At 32.7% G+C, this 26024-nt stretch overlaps 3 protein-coding genes across 3 annotated transcripts; all 3 read right to left on the bottom strand.

Moving 5' to 3' along the window:
* On the bottom strand, positions 372–4836 carry LOC18598861 (alpha carbonic anhydrase 4). The gene is made up of 7 exons (XM_007028573.2): positions 4709–4836; positions 2744–2961; positions 2330–2436; positions 2045–2147; positions 1165–1323; positions 997–1050; positions 372–632 (listed from the first exon to the last, which is right to left on the bottom strand). Exons 1-7 carry the CDS (start codon positions 4815–4817, stop codon positions 543–545), a joined length of 840 nt encoding a protein of 279 aa, XP_007028635.2. The 5' UTR covers positions 4818–4836; the 3' UTR covers positions 372–542.
* On the bottom strand, positions 9202–12490 carry LOC18598859 (protein PLASTID MOVEMENT IMPAIRED 1). The gene has a single exon (XM_018122016.1). The coding sequence runs from the start codon at positions 12132–12134 to the stop codon at positions 9549–9551; it is 2586 nt and encodes an 861-aa protein (XP_017977505.1). The 5' UTR covers positions 12135–12490; the 3' UTR covers positions 9202–9548.
* On the bottom strand, positions 20590–24136 carry LOC18598858 (alpha carbonic anhydrase 4). Its single transcript, XM_018120966.1, has 6 exons — positions 23915–24136; positions 22142–22248; positions 21916–22018; positions 21393–21551; positions 21257–21310; positions 20590–20890 (listed from the first exon to the last, which is right to left on the bottom strand). The coding sequence occupies exons 1-6, from the start codon at positions 24134–24136 to the stop codon at positions 20807–20809; spliced, it is 729 nt and encodes a 242-aa protein (XP_017976455.1). The 3' UTR covers positions 20590–20806.

Genomic DNA, 26024 nt, shown 5'->3' with positions numbered 1-26024 from the left:
AGGTCATACCTTAACTTTAAAAGGCATTGGTGAATCAAATAGCCATATCATAAAAATTGACCAACTACTAAACGTAGAATACAAACTTATGAATATGAAAGCAAAGGACATGCGATGATAAAATTGTAAACAGATTATTGAGCTTTTTGTCATCTAATGGGGCTAGTACTCTAGTACAAAATCTTAGATTTTATTTCGAATTAATGTAGGAGATATGTGAAAGAGAATATATTCAGATTTGAAAAGGATAAATTTTAGCAGAAGCTCCATGCAGCAATGAGTATCATGTGCAAGAAATCGGAAGTACTGATCAACTAAAAATCACTGCATTTGTCATAACTAGGAAGATGTCTAAAATTTACTGCCATAACTTCGGTAATGAAAGTAATTGCTCTTCATTTTCTGAATGAAGTCTGAAATGTTTATTTTCAGTTCATTTGCGGGAAAAGAAAGTCGAAATTATTTCAATGATGTAAGTATTAAGAGTAGTATGAGCTATAATTTTATGTGGTGCAGTTTCTCTTTCATTTCTTTTTATGTATCTAAGCAGAGCCGCCATTCATCCTTGGAGCATAGAACAAAACTGGTCTTTCATCTAGTCGCTGAGTTGGCCTTGCATTTGCCTCAAATCCCTGGAAAGAAGAGAGGAGAGACAGAGATTCAAGTACGGCTCAAAATTTCATCGGGGAGTAGAAAAGAATTTTATTGTAAACATGAACATGGATAGCATTTGATTGACCAAGGAAAAGAAAACATTTACAACTTGCTTCAATTCTAGTCCAATTCTGTTTTGATCTCAAGATGGTTTTCCAAGGTCAGAGTCCCACAGTGGCTATGGGTGGCTTAGGACTTCAAAATTTTCTAAGTTCATGTCAAAAGCTTACACTATAGTCATTTCTGCTTCAATTAAAAGAACTTATCTCAGGACTTGAGCATTTGGCTCAATGATAAGTGTATATATATACATATAATATATCTCAAGTTAAAAACACTTACATCATGAACGGCATCCCTTAACGCTCTTACTTGCTCCCTTGTTGCTGTCCTCACCTAATAAGATCAATATAGAAATGTGAATTAAGAATCTATGAAGCGAGGAAGAATCCCTGAGAACCATTATGGTGTTTATTGTTTATATAATTATGAAAGTCGTAGGTGATAGACCTTCTTGACAATCGTCCAAACAACTCCCTCAGTACAGGGAGGTACGGTAAGAGAACCAATATATCTATAATACTTTCTGCTACCAAATTTGATATCTCCCGGATTAACCATCCCAAGATTTTTCTCTTCATTTCCCATTGTTTTTATGTGGTGAAAAAGCTGCAATAAAAAAGCAAAAGAAGAAGAGAGAGCTAATTAAGAAGACAATTAGGAAAGCAGCCCCAAAATAGTTGTTGGGGTTAAATAGTGACACATCCAAATAAGCGTGTAGACATCAAAGATGTGAAATTTTTTGTTTCTACATTACTTTCTGAGGCTTTTTGATCTACTAGATATGGCAAATCTAATACTCTTAACAATTTTTTCACCATTTAGAAAATATTATCCTGAGATATATTCAAGTTTATTTGAAGAGTCTGATTACATAGCAACCAGATCCTTCTTTATAGCCTACTACAACATTCTATTTAAGCTATTAAATGGCAGAGAGTTCTGCAGCAGGATGTAGTAAAGTGGTTTCACAAGAATGACCATATAGTTCAGATGTAAAATGGTTTGCTTAGCAATTATTTATAATCCGTAATTGGTAAAACGATTTGTGTATTTGGGATAATGGTTCCATCAGAACATAACTGAGCAAACACTTTTTTCATGTCTGAAATGTGCCATTCACCACTATTCCCACTAGAATATGTAAATTAAAGCTACTTGTATTACTTGCATTGGTATCTTTCCGTTTAGCCTATTTTCATTGCCTGGTCCAAGTATGCATGAATGAAAGTATATCCTACATGATTATGCTCTTGCACTTGCATTCAAAGTAAACGACGAAGTTGAGTAAATATACACATGTACCGCGTGAAACAAAATGTTTCCATACCCTAGCGAGGAAGCGATCAGGTCGGCCATATTTGAAAACAATTGCCACAACTGCAATCTCTCCATGAGCACCTAGATGAACTATGTGGAGCTCCAGCTCATGTCTGTAAACAAAATTGAGGACAAAAATTGCATAAATGGCTGTTAGATATGTACTCTAAAGTGGAAGTTTATTAAATACATATTAAGCAACCATTTATTTACAATGATAGATGCAGATAGTCTAATGATTTGAACTGTATGCATATAAAATTAAAAGTAAATCTCAGAGCAGAGAGGGATATACCTAGTTCCATTGAATGTATGTTCTGATGGTGAATGCCAATGACATTGAAGCAGTTTATAGTCAGTCCCATTTATATTAATTTTTCCTGCATCCCCTTTCCACCTTACCTGATAGAATATCAGATGATTACGACGGTAGAACTGATCAAGAAACAGTGACAGCTGATAGTACATGATTAGCATAAAACAAAATTAAGACAAAAAATTCTAGCAGAACGAGAATACATGAAGCCATCTGTAAATTGGATTTTGGTTAGTTACTGTTTATCTAACAGTACTCATTGATGACTTGTTGAGTCACTTAAGGTTACTTTTACTTGTTTGATTAAAATTCTTCGCATTCGTAGTGTGGTTCATTATCAAAACGATTCGATATTGAAATGGAAAACAATCAACAGATGTTAGCACACTTTACCGTAATGTCATGTCCCCTGTTCTTTACAACAGCAGGAGCTGGCTTGTAGTCCCTTTTCAATTTTCCCAATTTAGGAAGAACTTGCACCTTTTCACTGAGAAGATCTATAGGAGACTGCAATTTTCCAGTGTCGCAAAGTTTCCAATGTGGGTTGATATGGCCCCATTCCTTTGGCCCCTTACCAGTTCCTTCAGTGTAAGTAAATGGAATTTCATTCCCTGTCCCCGAGCAATCGCCCCCCAGAAAAAGGAAAAAGTTCAGATACTGTTGACATGGACAACAGTGAAGGGAGAATATTTTGCTTTGGTGCATCATGCACATGAAGTTAGATGTTGTATTGAGAAAAAGAAAAATTCCATGCTTCATATTGAAAAAAAAATGCATGATTGTTCTCTCTCACTCGTTTCTATTTTGGCTAGTTTTTGTTAATGGTTGTTACAGAAAAACTTGGATGGATTCCACATTTTGATCCTCCATGGATGGGAACTGGCAAATGACAATTTTTAAACAAAATAAAAAAATTTTACCTTCATGGGACTTTTGAGTCATTAAGTAAATAACTTTTCCTTTTAAACATCAGAACTTTTGAATCATTAAAAGTATATATCTTTTCCTTGTCAACAAAATTAAGAATAAGAGTAATGAGACAGGGGAATCTGCTCTTTTCTTTGGCTTCAAACGTAAATAACAGGTAGCAGGATAATGTAGTACAAAATGTCCAGTAAAACTTAAAACTCAGGAGAATCTGCAATCTGTCTAGCTTTCTGAAAGAATATATTGAACTGAATCAACGTATCAGCACTTAAAAAGCAAAGAAGCTTATTATTGAAAAGAATAAGCCAAAAAACCCAGACAGAAGAAAAACAAACCAACTAAAGTTGGAATAACATGTTCGGCTTTTGTTAATAGTGCCTTAATGGAATTTATTAATTGCATAAACTATAACACTGAAGCAATCAAAGAGTGAAACGTTACAAAAGCTTTGGATTACCATGATCTGCTCTAAAAGCACAATTTAAGATTCAAAAAAAAAAAAGGGGAAACTGTGAAATCTGAAGTCTTAAGGCTACGAAAAGATTGATGCCAAATTAAAAATCAACAGTAAAAGATGACTGCCCTTGGTGGGAAGTAGAGAACAAATTCATCTTAGAGGAACTGAAAAGTAATGGGGAAAACAGTGAAATACTTAAGCAAGGAGTTATGCATCTAGAAACAAAAACCACCTATAGATTGGCCAGAGAATTCAGTTTATATCATATTGTAAGAACTATCATGTTGGAATTTCAAGGAAAAATATAAACAATACTTAAAATTTTGTAAAAATTGTCTTCTTTACAGAAGAAAAAAAAGGAAGACTTATCGTCTATTTAATGAATTGACAACAAGTATTTTCTTTTCAGTTAGGAAGAATGCTTTATTATAAAGTTCTCTCACATAAATGGATAAAAAAATGGATTAAAATGTGAAGAGAAAGGTTTTCCTTCTTTCATTAAAGAATTTTGCAGTCCAAAGTTGGGGGTGGAGTAATTTCTACAATGGTAATATATTCCAAAAATGGAAGCAAGAAACCGACCAAAGCATTGGCAACATTGCTGCTGGTTTGTTTGGTTGTTACGTGTTATTTTAGCTACAAAAGTTGGTCTTTGAACGCATTAAAATAAAGAGGGGTTACCGTCCTCAATCTAGTGATGAACCAAAAGAACAAACCTTGTAAAGGGAAAAGAAGAGCAAACTAATCAAATAACATACAGGAAAAGTGAAGAACAGACAGTGTAAGTGATGAAAACAAGAAAAATGGGATTCAAATTCAATAAAACTAGAAAATAGATTGAAAGAAACCATGATCTGGCTTATGAAGATATATTAATTAAGCAAATTAAGGACAATTTTCCAAGAGTCATGGAGAATGCAATGCCAATTGCCAAAACAGTGAGAATAACAAAAGATAGAGGGAGAGTAACATACCAACTTCAGCATAGGATGCAAAGCAGATGGGGAGGAGGTAACAAAGAGAAGAAATACAGAGAATGGCAAAGGTGGGGGGTTCACAGCGACCGAAACACTTACCCTTCATTGTGTTTGTCTTCCTTGTTTCAGTTACAGACATTGATTATAATGAAGATATTTATAGAGGGACATGCTTTTGTGCTTTTTCCTATTTCTAGTCTTTTATATTTTGAAGCTGCGTGAGAATTCACTGTGGAAGTGTAATCATGCCTCATCCTACGCGTCCTGAAAGTGCGCACAACTTCTCCGTAACTCTTGATGGCCAGTAAAGTGAGCTCCAATAGAAAGCCTGGTATGGGATTGTAAAATTGCCGGTAATTTGCCAGTAAGAGCACTGTCAATTTGTCCGAGAAAGCATAATGGCATATATAGTCTATAAGGAATCAAATGTTCGGAACAAGTATTGTCTGTATCCACTGAGATATAGCGTGACCAATAAATATTGCCTGCTTTAGTTTTTTTCATTTTTGGCAAAAGATGCCTAAAGTATTAGGAGGTTTGATTGCTATTAGTTTCAGCACTTGATTAAGGTGCATGTTTGGTATCATCGGTGATGGACAGAGTCAGACAGTATTTTTATATATACAACAACAAAGGGAGAAAGAGGCAATGTTGCAAACAAGTAACACGACATGTACTAAGAGTAGTGGTGGAGAGAAAGACTGGACTGGAGCATAGTAAAAAGTCCTGAGTCTTATAACAGGTGCATAGGGGATAAGAAGTAAGAAATAATTATAGTAGTTTTTTGTCATCGATCGGAATATTACAATGTTGTGTTGTGCAGAATGTCTTGCGCAGGCACAGCTCCCCGCAGAACTACCTTTACAGTATAATGCCAAAGTTAATTCACAAATATTAATAAAATAAATCTTTGATTAATTAAGTAATAATAAAACAAGATCGATCCTCTTTACTACTCTAAGTACATCCTGTTTGACTCGTTCGCAACATTACCTTCTAACCCCTTTACACTTGTTAAAGGTAGTTGATGCTGATCCGTTTTTGCAGCACTTCCTCCTTGCAGGAAGGTGGTGGATCATCCGTAGCAGCTGGCGGTTATACTTAGTGATTGGTTTCAATTTGTTATCTTTTTTATCAGATCAAAATCTACTTGCATTTGATGACAATTAGTCTATTTTAATTTGTTAAGCTAATATTAAACAGACTATGAGGACCATGATCCATTTATATTGGAAAATGCACACTGCACCCATTGTGACCATATGAGTGGACTAATTAAAATGTTACGCCAATTACTGTTGTTTCATTGTTTCGAGAATAAGTAAATGCCGTTGTTCCTTGTTTTGTTTTGAAACAATGTCTCCTGTTCCAATTTTGTTGTTCCTTTTCAACTTTGACGCCAACAGAATACACATCAAGACTTCTTCCTTCATACTCAAAATCGAAGCTTAATAAAAAGAAATCTAAACTATTATACAAAGAAGCTAATATCTTATAGATTTGATATCTTGTTCGCACTTATTGCAGTATAGGGAATAGCAAGAGATGGGTCTTAGTGAAGAATACTATATATTTTGAAGCAATTACATTATGCTCCAAGTGTTTTTGATTTAAGAGCACTAACTCGTTGTTGGTGTACGTTACGGAACTTCTCTGATGTGCCCTGTTTAAAATTGCTTGAAAGGGTTGTCAATGATAAATTATTTGATAAGTACAAAGACTTGCATTGATATTTGCTGCATTAAAAATTCAAAGACGAGGAAGATTTAGTGGCTCAGCTGAAACGATTGAAGATCTTGTGATCTGTCGTGGTTCAATCCTAACTGACTTTTTTTTTTTTTTTTGCTAAATAACCGTAACTGACTTGGTCTCTGATTTGAATTACTCTGCTAAGCATGCTTGATCTGCCGAGTTTGTTGCATATCCTTCCATGATCTGCTAATCTTGTTCTGATTCGATATGCTCTATTACGCTTGATCTACTGTTGAGTTCTTGTTAAGCCTGTCTTCTACTGAGCTTCTGTTAAACTTGGTCCGCTGCTGAGGTTGCTGTATGTACCCTTTACATGCTCCCGCAAGCTGGTGGAGACACCATTTACGTCAATCTAGGATCTTAAGAACAAAATCCTTTGTTGAGCTAGAGGTTTTGTAAGACCATCTGCAATTTGATTAATAGCAGAGATGTAAGAGACTTGAGCTAACCATTCTGGACATGTTAACACACAAAGTGATAATCAAGTGCTAAACGTTTCATTCTGGAGTGAAAAAATGGATTTGCACTTAGCTATTTAGCTCCAATGTTTGTCATTACGCAAAACTGGTGAATGAATGAGGGAATGTGCACATTGCTTAGCTGATTTCCATGACATTAGCTCCAATAGTACGGTAGAAGATCTTGCCTCTAACTTTGCTCAAATGATTTCCATGACATTGGATCACTTCCAGAGTAAATGATATACGCACTTATAAAGTTCTATTATCCAAATTATCTACCCTGACTAAGTCATTGGATGTAAAGTTATGCGCATACGAGAGTTTTGCAATATACAAGTTCGAAAGTTCGACACGATAAAGAATAGAGGAGTCAAATCAATATTTTTTACTTATTTAATTCTATTCAATTTGATACAATCCTAAGTTAAACTTAAGTTCATTAACAATGATATATTTTTATTTATAAAAGAAAATTAGGGTTCAAAAGTACAATAATATACAAGGAAGATATTAGCATGCCCGTGATGCCCTATCAAAAATCGATATCAATTAATTATATATTGTCTTATTTTAACCTAGAGAAAATAGCCCTTAATTTCAATTTCGTAGTTGAATTAATTTCCCTTAATTATTATTACTCTATTCTCTCTTTTACCATTATTTAAATATTGGAGAATTTTTTAAAGTCTTGCCAACACTTATGATGGGATCAAAAGAAATTCTCCACACACCAAGAGTAATAAAAAAAATCACCCTCTTGAAAATACTCTATCATCGATTGATTTGGGATTTTATGAAAAATGTTTGTATTGTTTATATATATATATATATATGGGTTTCTTTTCTTTCCTTCTTCTTTTTTTTTTTTATTCTATTTTCNATATATATATATATATATGGGTTTCTTTTCTTTCCTTCTCTTTTTTTTTTTATCATTTTCACATCTTTTTTATCTTTTTTTTCCATTTTTTGTTTTCCATATTTTTTATTCTTTATTATTGTTATTTATGATTTTGATTAATTAAACATTGATCTATTTCATTAGAAGAAATAAATGGAAACCCATCATATTGGAATTTTTCATAAATTTTCCAACACTTTGAGTAGAAATTTTTAAAAATTTTCCTCAACTAACAATTTTTTATAAAAAACTTTGTCAGAAATAACTTTCTTGAAATTCAATTATTGGTTAGATTAGTTTTTACTTGTGACTACATATGATACAAGCAAATAAATATCATGATGTAATTTACACATTATTCACCATTTGTTTGCTACATATTCCTTTTATTTTATACAGGTTTTCATCATTATTTAGAAATAATGAAAATATTTTATTTTCATTATGTATCTGTGCATTATTAAAACATGACAGAAAAACAAGTAAATGAATAAAAAAAAAACAAGGTTTGAAAATCCAGGTGACAAGTAAGCCCTTTGACTTTGAATGTTGAGCTGCAACTTCTGGCCTATGAGGTTCAATGGGTTGAATTGGGTCCACTCGAGTCCAGCCCGCCTCCTTCTTCCTGCTTTCTTTTCTCTTTTGTTTTCCTAAAGATTGTTTTGGTCCTAACCAACTCTAAACCCTAACAATAAAACCCTCTCTTTTTCTCTCCCTACACTTGGCAGCTGCTCAACCCTTCTCTCTCTTCAACAGGCCTTTTTCCTTCAACCCAATAAACTTATCATACTCTAGGTCCAATCAAGCACTTTAGGTCCTAAACCTAATCAGACACTTGGGCTTCAAACCCAATTTTATAATCTAATATTAAAAGGTTCAAACCATGAAAAGCTTTAAATTAAAATAATCTAATAATAATTGAAAGAAAACTATGACAAAATGAAGTATCTAAGTTATACCATTTTTGCACCTTTTTGAGAATCCGAAATTAGGAATGGTGTAAAGACGACAATCAATTTGTCTAAACTAGCTAGCAAACAAAATGAAAAACACTTTTCCCCTTTTTAAATGAGGTTACATTTACTTTAAATTTTTAAAAAATTGAAAAAAATTTCTTCATTGAGCTTTCACAACTTTGAATATTGAAAAGTAGGCTACGCAACTTTAACAATTATCTTCCATCAAAACTCCATAATTTTAAATATAAAAAAAGTAATATTCCTTTGAGGTTATACGGCATCAAAATTGAAAAGGTACTCTGAAAACTCCACAAATAAATCATTATGTTTTTCTATTTTCTTGATATCTTTGGATTTTATTTTTGTTGTTTTTTTGGTCATTTTTAAAATGATATCAAGTTGTAGATGAATAAAGGGAAAAAAAAAAAGAAATTCTTCATTTATTGGCAGAATTATGGCATTAGACAAGTTACAACTAATTCAAGGAAAGAAAAAAAACAGAGAAAGTGTATTTGCTGTTGTGAATATCTTCTTACAAAGCAACTTACAAGTGCATCAATCTTGTTCAGGAAAATATTTATTAAATTTCAAATCTCAATAAAAGATAATGCTGCAATTTTGGCAGGCAAGAAAGAACAATCTGCCCCAAGTGCCAGTGCTTTCTTCTCCCTGTACTCTTTCATGTTTCCTGCCTGGAAAGAAGGTTGCAGATGCAAAGAACGAATTTTGCTGTAGAATTATGGAATCGTTCGTAGAAAATCACTTTACTTTGCAAACTTTACATCTGGATTTCTCATTGTTTTGAGCCACATGTCAGCCATTACTCTTGAAGAAATGCTCCAGAACATATCTTGGCCCTTCGACAGCACATGCTTTCCTTTTCTTCCAGACTTCCCCAGTCCATATGCTACCAGCCACTGCATTGCAGTCAGCCTGTGCCTCTCAGTATCCCATATGTTCCTCTTCCCTGCTGTTCTCACCTTCAGCCCTCCAACATGCAAACTCGTCACTTTGAACCTCTTTTCCTCATCATACTTGTTTGTTTTAATGTCAGCTCGTGAAGCTTGAATGAGTGCTAATACAGGGCCTCCAACTGCCTCATATCGCCTTAAGGGATCCCGTAGCTGCACGACCATTGCAAGCGTGAGTGTTTCTGGGTCTCCTAGCTCAGCTTCTGAAGAAATCGAGCTGTAATTTTTAATCCAATTCTCAAGTGGAATAGCAGAAACCAGCGTTTGGTCCTGATCCTTTCCATTATCTGTTGCTGTCTTTCCAATGAGTGCAGAAACATCAAAAGGAGCTTCTTCCTCCACCATTTCTGCCTGTACTTTTAAGGCTTCAACTGCCATGCCCTCAATCTTCTGCAATGAGAATGCAAGAATTTCCTCTGCTGTCAATGGGTTTTCATTCACATTCCAAATTCCTGTCGCAATCCTTTCTTTCCTGCCAGTGCTCATTGCATTTGCCATACTTTTCACAGCAGCAATGGTACGAGCTGCACTTGAGCTAGCACCTTCCTTGTTTCTTCCTTGTATAATTGCCGAAGCAATTCCTTCAAAAGCTATCTGTTCTGCAGTTTTACCCATAAGTTCATCCTGGGGCATTAAAGATAAAATTTGGGAGCTGAGTTTCTCAAGTCCAACGGCTGCCATCTTCTGAAATACTTCAAAACCACTCATTGATTTATCTGATGGAAGAACCATTGGTTTTGACATCTGCATTGCTAGTTTTGGTGTGTCTTTTCTCGCAACCAAAGAATCCGAAGGATTCATGGAAGCTAAGTAGCCTCCATCTCTTGTTTGGACCACACAGCCTAACCCATTTCCTAGATCTGGGAGATAGATCTTTGAATCAGATTCGCTAGAATCCTCAGCTCTGTCAAGCTGTAGAGGTGGAATATCAGTTTGATTGAGTTTCAATTCATTACTTCCTTCATCCTCAAGCATCTGGAGAAATTCCCTTGTAACCGTTTCTTCGTCAGCATCTAATCTCTGTGATTCAGTTTCTTCATCTGTTTTGGCTATCTTTTCCTCCCCCATCATAGATTCAAGAGCTTTTATTTGCTGAGCAATTGAATCAAGCTCTGTTAGTCTTGTCATGTGTAACTGGTCATGCACTATCTCCTTAACAACCTCGCTTGAAGCTGACTTATCTTCTCCAGTTTCTTCAGATTCTGCTACCCCAGCTTCTTTCTCTTGAATCTCAACTCCATTGTCCACAACTTCAAAGTCTGGCAGGTCGACATCTTCCATCTTTTCTGGTTCTTCTGACTTCTCAATGGCGACAGAGGATGAAGCCGGGGCCGGTTCATCAAGATTCAAGTCATCTAGTCCTTGAAGATCAGCTGTCATTCCTGTCTGTGAAGGAGGCCAAGCATCTGATCGGCTGGTCATCCTTGGACTAGGGACACTAAAAGATGTTTTTGATTGCTTACGAGCAAAAGATGATGAGAAATTCTTGGATTTGCTACTCTTCAATCCCTCCGCTTGATTATAAATTCCAATGCCCCCATCTTTTTCCATGATCTGAATTCCCAATTTCACAATGAGTTCTCCCCCTTTTGCCTTTCCTGATAGATTGAAAGTCATGTCCCATTGCCGAACCCGAGTTCCCTCATAGCTCTTCTCCACGGACTCCTGAATAAGCAGACTCAAATCCACAGAATTTCTCCCGAAGTCAAGCTCATCAGCATCAACTGCAAACAGATAGATCAAAAACGGGCGGGGCTCAAATTTTAGTTGCTTTCCATTGCCTTGAGTGCAATATACATGACACCTAATAAATAGAGTCTCTTCAAAATCCGCAGCTCCTTGTAATACCCGTGATGGCATTGTGTTAACAGCTCCATCTTTAGTTTCTTTCTTTCTAACACATACGGAAAGTCGCAGTCCATTCATGGAAGCAGGAAGGCCTTGAGCAGTTACAACTTCAACAGACAACAAACAGCTCAACTTTTGCATTCCGAGATGCGATAGAACTCGAATCGGCTTCCAATTCCAAATTCCTTTCTTTTCTTTTGACGCTGCTTGTTCTTCCAACCGATTTGGCTGATTTGATCTCCTGGCTTGATCCTTTTGATCAGCTTCATCATCAGGTTTTGGCCTGGAACGCCAAGGTGACAAGGACATTCGCCTGGACCGGGGTTTGGTACTGGATTTCGCTTCAAATTTAGCTTCGGTAGCCTCATCAGTAGATGAGACGGATGGAACTGAAGTACGAGGAAGAGCAAGGGAAGCTGTTCTTCTAGTGGCGGATGTGTGGGATTGGTAAAGGGATTGACTGAGTGCTTCCAGTTCTTCCAAAAGCTGAGTATTGGAATTTCTCCGGCCTGCTGCGTATTCTTTTGCCATATTGTTGAAGATAAAGAACAGAAAAAATTATAAATCCAGGAGCTGCCAGAAAAAGTATTTATGATGATGGAGTTTGAGTTTCTTCCGGAGAGTTGGAAGGAAGAAGAAGAAGAATAAGAAGATAAGGATTTTCCATGGTTGAAACTTTTGTGTGGATAGAAAATGCTGTGAATGATGAGGAGAAGTGGCTGTTGCTGGTCCTTTCAAATTTTGATTACCAGCCACCAGCAATCTATGAGGGTAAACATGTGATGGAGAAGAGGAAACGTTGGTGTCCTCTTCCCCTCCAACTCTCTGCTTGAAAGTGATGGGATTCAGAATGAGGAAAACCGGTCCCCCAGAGAATTTAATGTTTGTTCTGGCATGTTTATGTTGTATGGTTAATATGTGTGTGTGTGTATATATATATATATATAGTACTATCTTGCCAGGGTCGTTTCAAAGTTTCTGTGATGTGAATGGTGCTTGTGGACCCCTGGCTTTGTCTATGAAATTTCCTGCCATATGCAAAGCTTTAACTATCAAGTACCAACAGCCTTCTAACTCCCAAACCATTTGGCTGGCTTTGAAACAAAAATTGGAAAGCTGGGGAAATGTGTTTCTCCCAACAGTCCGAGGGGACTGTTATGGTGGCATTGTGGCAAAACGGAAGGAGGGGGACATTCGTGTTAGGCATAACAAGTTTCCAAAATCATTATGGTTTGAAAAACCATGTGGAGCAGAGAGTGGGTTTCACTCAATGCCACCAACCCCGGCCCCAGGAGTAAGTCATCTGTATCTTACAAACCAAGATGTTGCTCTCCTCTGAATTTTACTTATTCTAACTTGGTTCTCAAATTGTTTCAGAAATTCAAAACCTTGTTATTCATTATTTTATTTTATTGTCACTGCGAGGGGAATAAATGCAACAAAACATTACGGAGAAACAAGTCAGCCCATTCTAGGCAGACAGCTGCAAAGGCTACCAAAGGATCATTACATATCCTCATAGATTGAACGATTTAATTAATTAATTAGTTAATCATCCCAATAGAATGGATGCGGACACCTGGCCGTCAATTTTCAGTCCACCGATAGTCATGTTTTTGAATTTTCGAGAATATTCTATATGTAGTAACATTTATGTATAGGAAACTAGGCAGGAAAAGAGCAGCCACCAATGCTTTTAGAATTCAATGGCATTGCATCCATCACCCTTTGGCTATTCAATCGGCACGACCAAAAACCAGAGACGGGAAGGGCAGTCAGTGGAGAGATATTGGACAATAGCGAATCAATGGTTCACATTGCACTTGGCCAGAAAATTTTCGGTTTCCAATAATAGCATTGTTTTCTTATTTAATTTTTAATTGATTTTTGTCATACATTAATACCTGAATATCATAATTCAATTAATTGTCATTTAATGTCTAAGGATATGAAACATATGCAAGTAAGAAAGATGTATTTTCACGAAAAATATTAAAATTAAATAAATTTTCTTTTTTAGATAACAATATATCATAACCAATTATAACTTAATTATAACTTTTGAGATCATAAAAGTAAAAAGAAGAAAACATATGAATTTTGACATATCCTTTCAAAATCCAATAATTGCTTAATTAGTTACATATTTAGAAGATGATAGAAAGTAAAAATTTAATCATCAACTAATTGTACAAAATTTATGAAGTTATTTATCTACTGTATAAATAATAATAGAGAAAAATTAATTAATTATAAATATAATTCCATAATAAATGACAAATTATTTATAACAACAAAAAAAATATGAGTTACAACTTTCATATCACAAACCACTCCATATTACTTATATATGTAATTAAATTCAATTAGTATTGAGTAAGATATGCTCTATATTGACCTTTGATTGACTAACAAGTTGAGATTACAAAAGAAGAATTACCTTGTTTTTTAATGGTCGAATTTATTAAAACCCTAAATTACCGTAATGAAATTCAATATTTTTGTCTAATCAATCAAGAAATAAGAGAGAGATAAAGTACAAGTAATCACCTAATTGATCTAAGAAGTAAAAGTTCAAGCTCAAACACTTTACAAGGGATAGGAGTGAAAAACAAGTGTACAAGAGAAAGTTTTTGATCTTGTTAGCTCTCTCAAACTCTTTGGAACTTCTCTAAACTCTTTGTGATTGTTAGAGAGGCTTTAAATAATTGAAAAATTACTTCTGCATGTTAGAGACAGAAACTACCTATCACAAACAGTTTCTGGCTGTTATTTTGTCATTTTGTACTTAAATTTAAATATGCAAACAATGCTTCATTAACCAGTTAAAGACAACTTTAACCGATTAAACATTCTCTGACTTACAATGTTTGGCAGTTTTCTTCATTGTATTAACCGATTAAAGGAAACTTTAACCGATTAAGAACTTTTTTGTTTTGGGACACCTTTAAGCACTGTTTTTGGCCAACCTTCTCTTAACTGATTAATGCTCCCTTTAACTAATTGAAGCTTCTTTCCCTTCTTTCTTAATTGATTAAAATAAGCTTTAACCACTTAAGAAATCTTCAAATTTAAATTTCTTCGTTTGGCTCCTTTTAACGGTCACTATCACTTTGATTTGGATTTTGACGTTTCTAGGTATTTCATTCTTGAGCTTTAACCAATTAACTCCTTTTGTTAACCAATTAACAACTTTTTGTTTTGCATCCAATACCTCTTTAGTCAGTTAAGCCTTATGCTAACTAATCAAATCTTTTCTGTTTTCCTTCAAGTGTAGTGCCCAGCTTTGCCTTAACTAATTAAAGTTTCACGTTAATCAATTAGCAACATTCTGTTTTCACTAAGTCTTTTCTTCTTTGGTTCTTTAACTGATGAACTCATCTCTTAAATGAGCAAGCTTCTTGACTTGCTTTTAAACATCATATTTAATATGAGAATTAAACTTTATCCTGACACACTTAAGTAATGTAGTTAAACATCAATAAATAAGAAATGTTTTGTTATTATAAAAAACACATGAAGTTAATAGTGGCTTTAGAGAATTTAGATCAACAGTCAAATGATGGAGCTGTTCAACAATTACATGTTCTAATCAAAGAGTTAAAGTATCGTGATACAATGGATGTTGAATACCTTTTGAACAACCCAGGAGAAAATGAGGCAACTTTAGAGTTGTTGAGTGACAAGTAAATTATTGAGAACATAATGGGAAATGACCAAGAAGATGAAATTGAATACGATAGTTTTGTATTTGAGTGTGTCTCATACAAAGATATACTCAAAGCAACGATTACATTGTATAGTTTTCTTTTACAATATGAGAACACTACACCAGAAGTTCTTAATGCACTAAGAAAAGTTAAGGATGAAGACCAAGGAAACATCAATTTCAAGAAGAAACAAATAGCATTGGAGTTATATTTTACAAAAGTCTCATAATTGAATCACGTGTATATATAACTTTGATATATAAAGAGAATATTTGTTAGCTTTGAAATTGGCTTTAGTTTTGAAATGACAAAATCCAATGATTCAAAGATGCTCATGAACTTAAAAGAAATATTTTGAAGTGAAAGAACTTTCCCCTAGAGGTTTTTAAAGCTATTCTTGAAAGATAAAATTGTTTGAATGCTTTAAAAACAAGTTCCAGTAAACAAAAATCAACTTCTGCAAGTGCAATGTTAATTCCTTGAAAGAAAGCTATATTTCTTATTTACAACAAGAAGGAATCAACTTGTCAAGGAGTGAATTATTGATTCTCATAGAACAAAAAGCTACGGGACAAGAAGAATCGAGCACTCAAGAAGCAAAAAGTAAATTCCTGTGAAGGTAGAAGTATAAAGAGAAAAGCATAGAATAGCAAGAATTGACTTCTCAAGGTTCCAATGATGGATTCCTAAGGCAAAATGAAGAAAAAGTTGGAAACGTGTTGAAGAAGCCAAAGAAGAGAGAAAAACTTGTTGGAGAACAAAATGGGGAAATTTAAGTAGGAAAACGAAAGTTTGAAATTTCAAGATAACGATCACAAGCCGTGAAGAATTGACTTCTCAGAAAAGCAATGCTTGATTCCTACGAGACAAAATGCATCAGCCTTGAAGCAGAACAAGAAGAATCGACTTCTTGATGGATGGATGTTCGATTCCTATGGAATAGAGAGCATTAGGCGTAAAGCTAAAGCATAAAGAATCAACTTTTCATTTGGGCAATGCTCGATTCTTGAAGACTAATGAGCTTGACTAAAATGACCCCAATGGTTTGAAATTTAAAATCTCCTTTCTCTCTAATAGCTAGATTGTGTGAGAGTTTATATAAACCTCCTAAAGCTTCATTCCAAATAGGAGAAGGAACTAATAAAAGAAGAAGAAAGTGTGCTTCATTCCAAGAGGAAAAAAAAAGCTTCATTTCTCAAGATTACAACTCTCTCACTCTACAAATCCTCCACAAACAGAGCATTAGCTGAGAGCTTTAAATTCTTTGATCTTTGCTTCATTCTCTTGTACTAAAAGCATTCAATTAAGCTAGCTATAGACACTTCATCTTGTGATCCACTATTGTAAAGGATATACCTCTTTAAAAAGGTACATAAGTTATACTTGAGCCTTAAAAAGTAAGTTTGGTTAAACATCCATTATAAAAGGTAGAGAGGTTGCGCTCTAACCTGCGAAAAAGCAGTGATTGTGATAGCTTATGCTTTGCCCTTGAAAAGGTAATGATTATAAAGGTTATGCCTTAACCTATTGAGAAAAATAGTGACTTAGTGGCTTCAAACTCTTTGTGATATTAAGGGAGAAGACGTAGGCATTGTCAAAGCCGAAGCCCTATAAAAACCGTGGCTAAGTGTTCTTTCTCTCCTCCTTTTACTTGTTAATTGTTGCATTTATTCTTGTAAGTTTTCTTTCTCTTGTTTTGTGCTTGAAGTTGATTACTTTATGTGCTCTTGAGGGAAAGGTGAAAGTTTTAGCTAAAAAATCCAACTCACCCCCACCCCCTCTTAGGCATTTTTTATTAACTTCTTTATATAACAATATTAAATTATATATCAAGTGGAACCTATGTATTTTTTTAAAGTGTATTATCTTATAAATTAAACGAATTATTAATTTACCACATTGGTCCCAAGTCAAGACTGGTCGAAAAATTATTTAATCAAAATTATTAATTTATCGAGTATTAATTTATAAAGTTTTACTATAAATTCAGAGAAGTAAACCATAATAAACTACTTTGCGTTGTCCACTTCTCTTTACCTTTTCTTACTTGATAACTACTTCATTATCATTCTTGTTATTCCTTAATTTCTTTCTTTCATTTAGATCAGTGATATTTCCTAAATTCCTTCAGGTGTTATTCCCCTTTTAGCACTGTTTAGCTTGGGACCAACAATTCTATATTAGATAATAAACATTCGTTATTATGACTTTAGGCATGGGACAATAATTTAATTTGGAGTTGAAGTATTGTTAAAATCTTCATTAGAATTGGAAAATTATTTGAAACAAAACTTTTGCTATAAGAGTGATATACTAAAATTATAGAAATTGCATTCAATTTATTTATTTAAGATAATAATGTTCCACTTTATTATTTTAATTTCATTAATACATATTTATTGTTATTATTATCGTTTAAATACAAAAGTTTTGACAAAGAAAGTTTTACTAATTGTTGATTATATTAGTAATATACCCAAATTACAGAAACTATATTTTACTTATTGATTCTCTTTGTAAATTTTATATTTTGGCCTATTCTATGAAAATTATAATTTTTATATATTATTTCTAATCATCTATAACATAAATCATAGGTATCAAGATGTAATATGAATTATTTAAACTCTTTAATGATTCTATAGAATAAAAATTTTAAAATTAAAAATCACCTAAATTAAATTAATTTATACATCCTTTAATGTAATAAAAATGAGCTACTATATGCTATTTTCTACCATCAATCTTCACATTGCATTACCTAATCAAAACAATGAAGATAAAATAACTGTTTGTGGATGTAATAGTCAAAGAATTAGTGGTCTCCAAGACAAAATTTTATCCTTTCTCTGCTGCGCCCATATAATAGCTTCAACTTTACACACGAGATAGAGTTGGGCTGTGACTGTAAAACATATATATGATAAAATATTTTTAATGATAAAATTGTTAATTTAATCAATTGATAAGGGATGCTAATTGATTAGCCATTACTTTGCTTAAAAATGAAATTTGATTTTAATAAGGAAATAGATTATTAATTAATGAAAATTTTATTTTAGTTAGAAATTCAAAATTAGTATGGAAAATAAATAACGAGTTCAAAAGTAATAAGGAAACATATGCAATAGATAAAAAAAAATAGCTAATATCTATAATATATATAAAAGTAGGATGTTTCAATTTTTTTCAATTTTTTTTCAATTGAGTCTTTAATTGAATAACAAGTGTCATTCAATTAGAACTCCTTTTTATTTTTTTGACCTTTCGTTTTCTATTGAATTAATTTTTTTTACACCTTATGTCAAAAATAAGTTGTTTTTGACATTTGAAGGGTTTTTTTTTTTTTTACTTTTATTTATTTTAATAAAAAATACTTAAAAACAATAATTTCTAACTTTTAATGCTTAAAAGATGATTCATTTAATATTTATCAATTATAATTTAATATTATTTTTTATCCATATTCTCTGCATGAACCTGAATCTATAATATATAGATATCTCTTTTATACTTAAATGTTTAAATTTCAATAAATATCCATCCAATTCATTATATAAAAGTAGGATAATTGATTGGGTGAATTAATTGACATTTGTCATTCTTAATTAAATTAATTTTTGTTTACACCTTATGTCAAAACTACATTACTTTTGACATTTGAAGGGTTTTTTTTTTCTTTTTTACTTTTATTTATTTTAGTAAAAAATATTTGAAAACAATAATTTCTAACTTTTAATGCTTATAAGATATATTCATTTAATATTTATCAATTATAATTTAATATTATTTTTCGTCTATATTCTCTTATTCTGCATCAACCTGAATCTATAGTATATAGACATCTTTTTTGTATATGAATGTTTAAATTCTAATAAACATCCATCCAATTCATTGAACAAAATAAAAAAGTCAAAAAAGTTTACTCATTTCTCAATATACATGGCACACAGTCATCATTGAATAAATAAATCAATTGAATTTGATAACTTTTAGCAATTCATTTTATATATAAAAAACATATAATACTAGAATTACTAACTATTTTATATTGATAGGATCTTTACATTATATTATTACCTTATATTCTACAACTATTTATTTTAATCTATTAATAGTATAGGTTATATACTTTCTCATTTCTTAATAGTTTATTATACATCTAATAATCTTTGATAGAATTATCGTCTTTTTTGGATAAATTTCATTTTACATAGGATAACTAATTGGGTCAATTGGTTATCATTCTCAATTGAATTAATTTTTTTTTACACCTTATGTCAAAGTTGCGTTGTCTTTTTACGTTTGAAGGGTTTTTTTATTTTTATTTATTTCAGTAAAAAAATACTTGAAAACAATAATTTTTAATTTTTAATATTTAGAATATAGATTCATTTAATATTTATCAATTGCAATTTAATATTATTTTTTGTTTATATCCTCTTATTCTGCATGAACCTGAATCCATAGTATTTAGACATCTTTTAGCCATTCATTTTATATATAAAAGATATATTATTATAAATTAGTAATTATTTTATATTGATAGGATCTTTATATTATACAGTTGCCTTATATTGTATAGTTGTTTATCTTAATCTGTCAATAGTACATGTTATATACTCTCTCATTTCTTAATATTCTACTATTTTATAATCATATATGTAGGTGTAAATTTTTGGTAATTGAAACCAGAGCAAATAATTATTTTCAATTAATAACAGTTTATTTTTTTCTCTATCAGTAAAAATCGGACATTCATGCAGTTGACTAATATAATATTGCTTTCTGTACAAACTCTTTTAAAGGTATCAAATTGAAGTCAACTCTAACATAATCAATATTTTTTGTGATCTTTTTTGTAGCATAGCTACGGGCACCATCCTAGTATAATTTAATAAGAAAATTGTCAATTAATTAAGGACCGTTTACTTTAATTAAAACTTTCATGTTTAGAAGAAAATACATAAAAATTACTCAACATTTTAATTTATTTAAAAAAATTAATTAAGAAGCAAAAATAGGAAAACATTATCTCTAATGTTAGAGATTTTCTTATTATGGGTTTCTGTTAATGGATTTTTGTTTTTGCTAAAAACAAGTAGATTAAAAGAACCAATAAAACCCAAATAGAGCTAAATAAAGTGATCCATAAAAATTGGGCTCAAGTCGCCTCTCTTATACAAATACCAAACACTACAAAAATAATGTGGAGGAAGTATTATGCCTGATCGGTGAATACTATCAAGAGTGGGAGAAGGAGAGAAAGAGTTTAGGCAAACCAAATTTTTTGTTATGCAGATTCCATAGAAGAGATATTACCAATGGCAACTAGCTCTGGTTTTCCATCAATGACCACCAACAACGATAGGTATGATTTATTTATTGATGTTTTCGTTCTAACTCAGGAATTTAAATCAATCAACAATAGTTACAATAGAATAAGAGAGATAAAGCAAATATGTTTCCCTTTGATTTTTGATAGAGCTAAGGTCAAGCATCAGTCTCCCCTGGTTCATAGAACGAAACTAGTCTTCCACCCAGTGGTTGAGTTGGCCTTGAGTTTTCCTTAAATTGCTGAAAAACAAAAGAAGAAGAAATAAACATGCAAATGTCATTTTCTTGATTTGTATATGCATACATTTTGCTCAATATTGCCGAGGAAAAAACAGATTGCTTTTAACCGAAATTATCTTGTGTTTTCATGTCTTTTCCTAGGAATAATTAGTTGTCTATTGTTTTTATTCCTCTCGATGTTGAAAATTTTCCCTGGAACAAGGCCTTAAATTAAGCGCAAGGAATGACTCAAACTTTAAAAATTTTCCAAATTCATGATCAGAAATATCATCGACCCTTGCTTGAGATGATCTCTTGGAGAAACTAATTTTGGGCGGGGAAAGAAATGCACCATGTAATTTGTTACTATTGGGAACACTTAATCACCTCAGTGAGGGCATCTTTCAATGCCTGCACTTGCTCGGTTGAGGCAGTCTTCACCTGTGCAAGACATAATACTAATTAGTTGACAAAGCAATCCAATGAGCAAAGAAGAGAGCAAAATAAGATGTCAGTGAAAAACCTGCTGGAAGACTGTCCAAATAACACCCTCAGTACATGGAGGAGTGGAAAGCGAACCAGTGTATCGAAAATACTGTCTACCAACAAATCCAATATCGCCTGGATTAACATTCCCCAGTTCTTTCTCTCCCCCTCCAACAGTTTTTATGGAGGACAACAGCTGCAAGGAATAGATCAAAATAAAGAAATCTATGACTACCTACCCTGGAACTGTAATTGAAGTTGATCCACCAATGCAAAATATATGATGATTAAGAACATGACATAACAACTTTCTTTGTCGCTTTTTGAAGCATTTTGATGACTAAATGACCATGAAAATTTTAATTACTATAATCTGTGAAGTTACTACTACTATTCACATGCATGTATGAAATTTGATCAATAGTTAGATAAAACTAGAATTCGACAGTGACAGATATTCCAGGAAGACTAGAACTTTAAATATGTTACTTCGATGGCGCCTTTGATTTGCTCTAATTCTACTTCAAGATGGAAACAGTTAAAGACAAATGTTGCCATACCGCAGACAGGAAGGGATCAGGTTGCCCAAATTGGAAAACCATTGAAACAACAGCAATCTGATTGTTTGCGTTCTGATGAACTATGTGAATCTCCAAGTCATGCCTGTCAGCCAAAAGAACCAAATAAACCAACATGAATTAACTGTTTATTCTGAATGGAATAAGCAGCTCATAAACCAAATTAGAAACAAAAAAATTGTAGGAGCCGGGTGGGAGATATAATTACCTAGTTCCATCGAATGTGTGCTCCGAGGGAGAATGCCAATGACATTGAAGTATCTTATAATCAGTCCCGTTTATGTTAACTTTTCCAGCATCTCCATTCCACAATACCTGAATTAGACAAAAAAAAAAAGACGTATTTTTAAAAATAACCCTTAAAGATATAGATGTTTTCAAAAATAGTCATTTTTATAATTTTAACTATTTTTAACCAAGTTGAACAAAATTACCCTTAATGAAATTGCACGCTACGATGTTACACGTCGTGTACAAAAATATGTTACACGCCATGATTAATTATTACACGTCATGTGTAAAAACATGTTACATGTCATGGTTAGGTTGTTACACACCATGTACAGAAACATGTGACACGCCGTGTACAAAAATATGTGACACGTCATGGTTAGGTTGTTACACACCATGTACAGAAACATATGACACGCCATATACAGAAACATGTGATATACCATGTATAGAAACATGTGACACGCCATGTATAAAAACATGTGACACGTCATTGTTAGGTTGTTACACGCCATTGTTAGGTTGTTACACGCTATGTACAGAAACATGTGACACGCCATGTACAAAAATATGTGACACTCCATGGTTAGGTTGTTACACACCATGTACAGAAACATGTGACACGCCATGTATAGAAACATATGACACGCCATATACAAAAATATGTGACACATCATGGTTAGGTTGTTACACGCCATGTACAAAAATATATTACACGCCATGGTTAAAAAAGGTTGTTACACGCCATGTTAAAAAAAAATATTGTTGTTACACGCCTTATTAAAAAAATATTATTATTACACGTCATATTCAAAAATATTTTGTTACACTTTAATGTCTAAAATGTTGTTGTTACTTATGAACCAAAACTTTAAATCTTCTCAACTTTCTTCATTTTTTTTTGACAATTTGGCACCGATTAAAGTATTTATAACATATTTTCATAAATCAAAACATAAATTTCCTTATCTAAAACACCTATTTCAACTAAAAAAAATTTCTTTGAAAATTTAGGTTTATAAACTTCAATTTTTTGAGTTTATTGATGTCTAGGTCCCGAATTGATTCAATTAAAAGTTATTTTAAATATCTGTGATCATTTCTACTGTTTTAGTTTTACCCAAAATACCTAAAAATCAAAATTTTCAAATAACCATCTACCAAAGCACATCAAAACTATTGTTTGGTGTCTTGAAAGCGTAAGAAAGAGAAATCTAAAAATGCGGGAGAGAGAAATCGGAAGTATAGTAGACGAATGTCGAAGAGAGAAATCGATAAAATTTGAAAGATTGGAATGGTGAGAGAGAGAAATCAGAAACAAAAATTGGGAGAAATTGTGATGAATGGTTTAATTTATTTGAAATAGTTTTAAGGGTATTTTTATCAAGTCATAACTAAATAGGGCTAAAAACTGTTAAACTTATTTTGATGGTTATTTTTAAAATATCCTTATCAAGAAAGACTATTCCTCATAATTTCTTAAAAAAAAAAAAAAAGAGAGTGGGGGGATCAATTCCTAGTAAGATATAACAAAAGCTGATAAAAGACAAATAGTATTTTTGTTGTCATCAACCATCGATCAATAATTTGTCTGATCAAATATAATTTGTAGCAGTTTTTGTGTGTGGAAAATACATGCATTTGTGAGATTGATACGTTTTTCGTTGCAGACGCATGGTACAGCGTGGGAAATTTATTAAGGAAAACAATCAACAGATTAATGTTGTAGCACAGGGATTAATGTTATTACCGCAATGTCATGCCCCCTATTCTTTAAAACAGCTGGGCTTGATGCGTAGCTAGTTTGCAAATCACCCAAAGCAGGAGAAAGCAGAACGCTTCCAACAGGAATATCTATAGGAGACTGCAAGTTTCCAGTAGAGCAAGTTTGCCACTCCGGTTTGAGTGAACCCCACCTCGAGGGCCCCTTACCTGATCCTTCATCGTAATTAAATTCATCTCCTGTATGCATGCAGTGCCCCCAAAACAAACATTTTCTCACATGTCTTTGGTGGATCCTTATTATATAACCCTTTGTAAAAAGAGATACTAATAATTTTAAAAATTTTCACCAAGACATAGGGAAGTTATCTCTAAGAAATATTAATAATAATTATTTAAATTTTACGTTGGAAATCTTAGATTTAAACTAATCCTCCAAAAAGGAGGATGAGAAATATAAAATAAGAGGAAGTTACATTCCTTTCAGTAATTCAAGATTCGTCTTTATGATTTGAATTTCCATAACTAATTATATATGTGAAAACAAAACTAATAGAGAGAGCATACCTTCGTCAGATTGAGAATGAATGCGAGTGGGACGAAAGGACGTGCATGACAGAACGAGAGAAGCAAAAATGAGGAAGGCAAAGGCCTTTTTGCAGCACTTCATGCTAATTGCTTGCTATGCTTTGTCCTTGGGTTATCTGTTCTCGTATCATGGCAATACTAATTTATAGATGGGCAAAGCTTCTGTTTTTTCTAGGAAACCAAGAGAATATTCACGAGCTTACCCCCAATCCCATGCATGATTATGGACGTGTTTAACCCAAAAAAGGAAAAAAAAATAAACGAATTTCCAATGCAGATTTTGTTTCCACTTGTACCAAAACCAAAAATGGAAAGAAGGATAGACTACACAAGGTACATATTGGCAAAGATAATCACATAATATGAACACGTTGCCCATTTGCTACTTCCGTAAACTGGATACGGAGAGACTCGCTTGCTTACCTTTTTCTTTTCTTTTTTTTCTGTTAGAATTATTAATTATTGATATCACAAAATATTATTTTTTCTTTAAAAAATTAACCTGACAAATATAAAACATTTACGCTTATAAGTTTTTCAAAACCTCTTTATCTGTTTGATGTGAAATTAAAATACCCTATTTACTTTGGTTTATCATGACATTGATGTATGCAAACCAGGTGATTTTGTACATTAAATACAAAGTCAACGGGCTCCCTCGCATCAATTTTTGGTGCATTACTTTCCAGTAAACGGTAATGATGAGCGCGGGATCCGACAATCCTCTGGTGAAGCCTCCATCCAGTGCTTTCCTCTACTTCAATATTTGCCAGATGGATGCCTCATATGTTTCCAATCTAAGAAAATCTGTTTAATGCATTTTAAGAGCTTAGAAACGGCTTGAAGCTGTGGTTACAAGTAAGCAATCTATGTGGATCTTTGCATACGTGATGATGAGGTGGAGCCATCTCAAAGTGTTGTATTTGACCAGAGTGCAGAATGGAATGTTTACATGGTAAAATTCAAAAAAACCTCAAAACATTTTAAAATGATATTTTGATTCTTTTTATTTTAAAATGATGTTTTCAAACCTTTAATTATTAATTCCGTTAATCAACTTTTATAAAAAAAAAAAAAATTATATCTAATACTACATAAATTACCTTTCGAAAAAACTATTATATAAACCTTTTAAAACATAAAGACTCCTTATCTTATTTTTTTAATTTAGGTATATTCTTCTTTTAAAAAATTCTGTTCATCTTTCTCTCAAAAACCTTTATAAAAAAATTAAAAAAAAAACTTAAAAAATTTTGATTTGAAGACCTATAATTTTGAAGTTGTATTTACCTTAAAACTTGTGAACTTCCTTATTAAGGTCAAGTCTATTGTCATCACACTTTTTACTCCTCCAAAAGTTTGAGGATTTTTCTTTTATTGAAAACAATATATTAAAAATAAATCTTTTATTCAATTATTGATATTTCACACTTAATGATGTGGGTCAATAGATTAATTTCTTACTCGTGATTACTAATTTTGTTGAAAAATTTTTGTCCAAATTTGTTCTTTGACTCTAGGGTTTAGGATGACTAAAAAACTTTTTAAGT

This window comes from Theobroma cacao, chromosome 5 (assembly GCF_000208745.1).
Source record: "Theobroma cacao cultivar B97-61/B2 chromosome 5, Criollo_cocoa_genome_V2, whole genome shotgun sequence".
Lineage (NCBI taxonomy): Eukaryota > Viridiplantae > Streptophyta > Magnoliopsida > Malvales > Malvaceae > Theobroma > Theobroma cacao.
The sequence above is the reverse complement of the archived record's forward strand: the minus strand, read 5'-3'. Positions and strand labels throughout refer to the sequence as shown.